This window comes from Gobio gobio, assembly GCF_949357685.1.
Source record: "Gobio gobio genome assembly, chromosome: 18".
Lineage (NCBI taxonomy): Eukaryota > Metazoa > Chordata > Actinopteri > Cypriniformes > Gobionidae > Gobio > Gobio gobio.
In genome coordinates this window covers 16,547,763-16,554,053 of record NC_137111.1, presented here as the reverse complement: position 1 = coordinate 16,554,053, position 6,291 = coordinate 16,547,763, and the positions used below count along the sequence as shown (strand labels likewise).

Below are 6,291 nucleotides of genomic sequence, written 5' to 3'. Positions count from 1 at the left end.
TGCAAATTCATTCATAACTACAATAGAACTGGAACTTGTTCTTATTTCTTTTTCTTTATTTTCTTAAATCCTTTTAAATCCTTTAATAATTTAATTCCTTTAAAAAAACAATAGATTACTAATATGATTAATTTGTACCACATATAAAAATATAAAAGAGAAAAAATTACATTCTACAACATTAAGTGCTTTAAGGGTTCGTGAATTGATAAAAAGCTAATACTTAATTAAAACATACAAATGTAAAATAAAAATAAATAATTTTTAAACAATAAAAAACATTAAGAAAATATGTATTTGATTTGCATAACTGCATTTCAAAAGTAAAAAGAAATGTAAAATGGGGGGGGTCAATAAATTATGAATAATTTACTGTTTGTAATATGCAAATCAATCAAAATATCTGATTATGAGCATTTTAAAATTAATATAATCTAATTACAAGTACTTAATTTTTGGAATCTGATTATGTAATCCAGATTACATATAATCAGTTGCCCCAGCACTGTGTGTGAATATATATACAAAATTATCCCCCCCTTAAATTCTCATTAACATGACTTTTGGTCATTTCCATTATTTCTCAATGATAATTCTCATTTGCATACTGCTAAATTATTTAAAAAACACAAAAACTAAAAGGGTGTTTTTTCTACATTCATGCATTTTATATTATTTTTGCATTCAGATTATACCTGTAGTTAGTTGTAACAGTAATGAAAATAATCCAATAAAATCTTAATTTTTTCCTTCTCTTTGGAGTGACATGACTGAATTAGCTTTGCTTAGTTGTGCATAGCCACTCTCTCAAATACAATCTCACACAGCTAATCCACCATAAAGCAACATCTCCAGTCTGCTCACAAAACTGGCTTTATTTTAAAGGGATAGTTCACCCAAAAATGAAAATTGTCATCATTTACTCAGCCTTAAGTTTTTCCAAACCCCTATGAGTTTCTTTGTTCTGCTGAACACAAAAGATGATATTTTGAAGAATGTTTGTAACAAAGCAGATAGAGCAACCATTGACTACCATAGTATATTTTTCCCTATATGGTAGTCAATGGTTGCGCATCTGCTTGGTTACAAACATTCTTCAAAATATCTTCTTTTGTGTTCAGCAGAACAAAGAAACTCATTCAGGATTGGAACAACTTGAGGGTGAGTAAACGATAACAGAATTTTCATTTTTGGGTGAACTATCCCTTTAAAAACTGGATTTTGTGCCAAACCTCATCTTTGTACCTTGAATTACTTTAAATATTATGTGTCACTCTTTTTTCACCAGGGGTTTAGATTCATGTTAGAATTCATACATAACAGACAATTTGGATGCTTTGTGATTCAACTTTAAAGACAACCTTAGGGCAATTCCAATAAAAAGACAGTTCATGTTATTATCTAAAGTATGCATATGGGTCAGAGCACCATCTTTAAACAATGCAAGAGATCACCAAGATTAAACTTTTAAGGATCCAATATGCTACATATCTAAAAACAGATTTTTTTTTAAACTCCAAATTTGGAACCCAACTGTACTGGCCTGCCAATAAATGTAATATGCATTTGCATATTTCCAGAAAATGCCACCAAGAACGAACACAGGACACCAGCACTGCAGACTCTATAAGGACTCTGATTCGCATCTACTGAGTAGACAAGACAAAGTACCAGAACAAATAATTGCTTAACTTTTTCAAAGTAGAAATCTATAGTAGAATTCTTAGAGCATCTTCCTTTAAATATGTATGTTTACAGCTAAATTGACAAAAATATATGCATTTAAAGTGGTCTCCACTATAAGGCAATAAAGAGAGATCAGAGACAGAAACACAGTATTGCCACTAATCGAACAAAGGCACATGAATAACAAAAACATTGAAAGTGGTCAGTGAAGACAAGGCATAAAGACCCCATGAAACAGCGTGCAAGCACAGTTTTCGTTCTTTTATTGATATATTTCCTGCTGAAACAGGAAGTTTGGGTTGGAAATATTGAAGGATTATTTATTTTTTTTATGTTACAGTCTAGCTGATTGCAGAGGGAAGGACGTGCTCATTCAGAGAATCTGATTGGACTAAAATCGTTGTCGTGCAGGATGATGTCATCAATATTTTCTCCATTTTCCCCAAAAAAGTCTAGCTTTTAGTAGTACACTAGCACAGTGGTTCCCAACCTTTTGTCCTTGAAACCCCTCCTCTTACATATTTAATACCCATGTTGAATTATTATAATAATTTGTGTCATTTGATTGTTTTTATCCAATAATCTTTAAATATTTCACATTCAACTGTTTTATTCATGATAAATTACATTTCCTACCTTTTAATTTAGTAGAATACTGGTAATATCAGTTCTCTTATAAATGTTTTTGCCATTTCTGCTTATTATAATGCATTTTTAAGAAGCTCGTTTTGAGAATATTATCTCCTACCTAAAGCGCAATATTTGAGGTTGCTGTATATATTAGACAAGGCTGCTTTTTTTGTGATATCTGGCAACCCTTCATTTGGAGAGTGTGAGGGAAGAGTTGAGAAGCGAGTGGAAGGAGAGCAGCACATGTATGAAAACTGAAGAGCAGCTATTGTTAATATTTACTGATCGGGAGTTATTTAATAAAGTGGCTTGAATTACGCACACCTTGGACTCCATGTTAGGAACCACTGCACTGGCATATAAACAAGCTCAAAACTGCCATTTTGATCTCATGGGGTCTTTAGTGATGTGTCAGAGGTAGGAAAGTTAGAACAAATGAAAGAAATTGGAACATTTTAAAACAATGAGCTTACAGTAGATTCTTTTTTTTTTCTTCTTTCTTTTTTTGTCTGACATTGGTAGAGAAAAGAGGAGAAAGAAGAGGAGGAAAATATTCTGAAAACTGCTTCAATGAAATCATCTGACAAGCAGAGAAACGCACAGCCAGCCGAAGACAATACAACATTTAAACTCCTCCAAAAATACTTAAATTCATTCAGAAACGGTCTTATAACTAAAACAAATTGTACATGTATATAATTTATGAAGATGTAGACAATAAAAATATGATGAAAGCTACATTTGTCATTTATGCAGTCAGATAGGTACAGTATGACTGAGAGGGTGTATTATCATGTCTGTGTACAAGCCGAGGTGTGCTAAAGCTGGGACTGTTGTTGTCAAGTTGGTGAGGGTGAGATGAGCGATAGGGTCGGGGTAAAGCGGGACTGCATTTCTGTGGGCTAGTGTAGAAACCGGTCTAAGTGGCCTGGTCTAATGCTCTTAGGAGGTCACTGCCCTGCAGCAAATGAAGATTGCCTTGCAACGGGACGTTGACCTCGCAGTCGTAACGCGTCAGTTCAGGCAGAGAGTAGGTCTCGAAGGAGGGCCCGATAAGACGACTCGCAATTCCTGCGAACACAACCAGTTCTGAGAATCAGCATCAAAAGTGCATAAAGTGTTAGTGCAGATGTGTGATTGTATCATTTAAGAACTCACCATCCATTTTGAAAGGCTGCATGTTGAACTCTCTGTAGTTACAACACTGTTCTCTGTAGCGCTTTGCTGCCTGTCCGGTCTTGTTACCCAAATACTGGGTCTTCCTGTGCTGGTGGTCCATGTCTCTATTATAGCCCATGCCTTTGTCTAGGTATAAATACATTTGATTATTAATTTATTGTCTGTGACGCATGACACAGCTGCTAAAAATCTTTTAGCATTTTGCAAAAAAAAAGTGCAATAGTGCCGTCCAATATTAAAAAGTATTCTTTAAATAGTCAAAAGCCATGAACCAAACCAACCAGCTATGAGATCAACCAAAACATAAACTTTGTTATCAATAAAACAAAAAAAAGGTACAAGAGTGTGTACATGTGCGTGTCGTGTGTGTGTGTGTATGTGTATCATAACATTATGACCACCTACAGGTGAAGTAAATAACACGGATTATCTCTTCATCACGGCACCTGCTAGTTGGGAATTATTAGGCAGCAAGTGAACATTTTGTCCTCAAAGTTGATGTGTTAGAAGCATGGACAAATGGCCAAGCGTAAGGATTTGAGCAAGTTTGACAAGGGCCAAATTGTGATGGATAGACGACTGGGTCAGAACCAGTGACAAGGTCATGGACGGCCAAGGCTCATTGATGCACGTGGGGAGGGAAGGCTGGCCCGTGTGGTCCGATCAAACAGACGAGCTACTGTAGCTCAAATTGCTCAAGAAGGTTATGCTGGTTCTGATAGAAAGTTGTCAGAATACACAGTGCATCGCAATTTGTTGCAGTATGGGACTGCATAGCCGCAGACCAGTCAGGGTGCCCATGCTGACCCCTGTCCACCGCCGTAAGCACCAACAGTGGGGCACGTGAGCATCAGAATGGAGCAGTGGAAGAAGGTGGCCTGGTCTGATGAATCACGTTTTCTTTTACATCACGTGGAAGGCCGGGTGCGTCGCTTACCTGGGGAACACATGGCACCAGAATGCACTATGGGAAGAAGGCAAGCCGGTGGAGGCAGTGTGATGCTTTGGGCAATGTTCTGCTGGGAAACTTTGGGTCCTGCCATCCATGTGGATGTTACTTTGTCTTTGGCACAAACCACCTACCTAAGCATAGTTGCAGACCATGGAAACGGTATTCTCTGGTGGCTGTGGCCTCTTTCAGCAGGATAATGCGCCCTGCCACAAAGCAAAAATGGTTCAGGAATGGTTTGAGGAGCACGAGTTTGAGGTGTTCACTTGGCCTCCAAATTCCCCAGATCTCAATCCAATTGAGCATCTGTGGGATGTGCTGAACAAACAAGTCCGATCCATGGAGGCACACCTTGCAACTTGCAGGACTTAAAGGATCTGCTGCTAACATCTTGGTGCCATATATATATATATGGCACCAAGATGTTAGCAGCAGATCCTTTAAGTATATATAAAAATATATATAAAATATATTTGTGTTTGTTTTTTCAAAAGAAATTCTTAAAAACACCACCAATAATCAATTTTCAGTAATACCTGACAAACCGCTAGTGCTGAGTGATTTCCTGTCCATGACGGCACAGCTCTCATTCCGAAGTCTCTTCCACACTGTCTGTTGTGACTTAGTGGGGGGTGTCTCACCCTAAAACATACAGCATGCAATAAGACATATAAGACTATACTATGAGACATATTTAAACATAAAACTCACCTAATATAGGACTGAAAAAATTATAAGAAATCAGCCAAATGTTTAGATATACTTTTCATGATCTTTTTACATTTACATTTGTCATGATTTAAAAAATGAGAGATGAAATTAATCAAATTGAATCTTGTACCAAACCTGAAATCAAAGATTATAGAAATAAAAGTTTTCAATTTATTTATTTATTTACACTTTTTTTTTTCATTCTGTGCCTATATTTTAGCAAAATGCTCCTCTCTAAAGTAATTAGCAAATTTGGTTCACAAATTCACAGTTCAATTCAAATGTGCCAGTTGGAACTCTTTCGAGGTTAAAATATGAGGTTGTTTGTTTGTTTAACAGTTTTTCATTACTGGAACGTTTATGTGGTTTTTAAAATGAATTTATAGTAGTGTCCAAACCTTTGACTGTATATTTGAAAACTTAACAAATCATGTCATTTCAAGTTAAATATGAACATACCATGGTCATCTCCACGAACGAGCGCTTGAAACTGTTAGCGAGAGCAAGACGAGCTGGGCTCATATCTCTGTAGTTCTGCACAAAGTTCTCCATGGGCCTGCAAAACAAACAGGGGCGTCATCCAATGCAAATCCAAAGACAGCAGCACAGCAATGTTATCCTACGACTGAAGCAAGAGACACATCCTGTAATATGCAGAACTACCTTTGCAAATAAGATGGCATTTGATTTGCTGGCACGGTTGGGCAAGAGCGCTTTGCAGCTAAAGGATCCATCATTCCAGCCTTGCTGGGTAATGGAGGGTCAGGTGGCCACTGCAGATTCTGACGCCCTCCCATAGAGGACAGCGGGGTGCTGGCGGGATCATGGTAGGGAGGCATCTGCATGGGGCCCCTGCTATAGGGAACAGATGGCCATGACTCCACAGAACCTCCATTGATGCTCTGCTTATCCCCTCCTGAACTCATGTTGGGCTGGAAGGGGTCTGTTGAAGGCGACCCCAAGGGCTGGAAGAGGCTTGTAATGTTGCTGAAGCTCTGCTGGTTACTTGCCAGGCCTCCAATCTCAGATGCCGACTCCTCCTGGTAGATGGGATTGAGCTGGAAGTCCTCACCATCCATGGGGATGTAGGGAGCCAGCGTCTCCAAGTCCAGGTCACTCAAATCAGTCTGGAAGGT

General features: G+C 37.9%; 1 protein-coding gene across 1 annotated transcript in view; it reads right to left on the bottom strand.

Moving 5' to 3' along the window:
- Window positions 1–1,331: 1,331 nt before the first annotated feature.
- epas1b (endothelial PAS domain protein 1b) overlaps window positions 1,332–6,291 on the bottom strand; it is a 63,482-nt gene continuing 58,522 nt past the window's right edge. The window contains exons 12-16 of the mRNA XM_079842792.1: window positions 5,819–6,282; window positions 5,615–5,711; window positions 4,981–5,086; window positions 3,475–3,621; window positions 1,332–3,387 (exon numbers count right to left, since the gene is read on the bottom strand). Of these exons, the coding sequence (XP_079698918.1) occupies window positions 3,236–3,387; window positions 3,475–3,621; window positions 4,981–5,086; window positions 5,615–5,711; window positions 5,819–6,282 (966 nt within the window). The 3' untranslated portion in view covers window positions 1,332–3,235. The remainder of the gene's footprint in view (window positions 3,388–3,474; window positions 3,622–4,980; window positions 5,087–5,614; window positions 5,712–5,818; window positions 6,283–6,291) is intronic.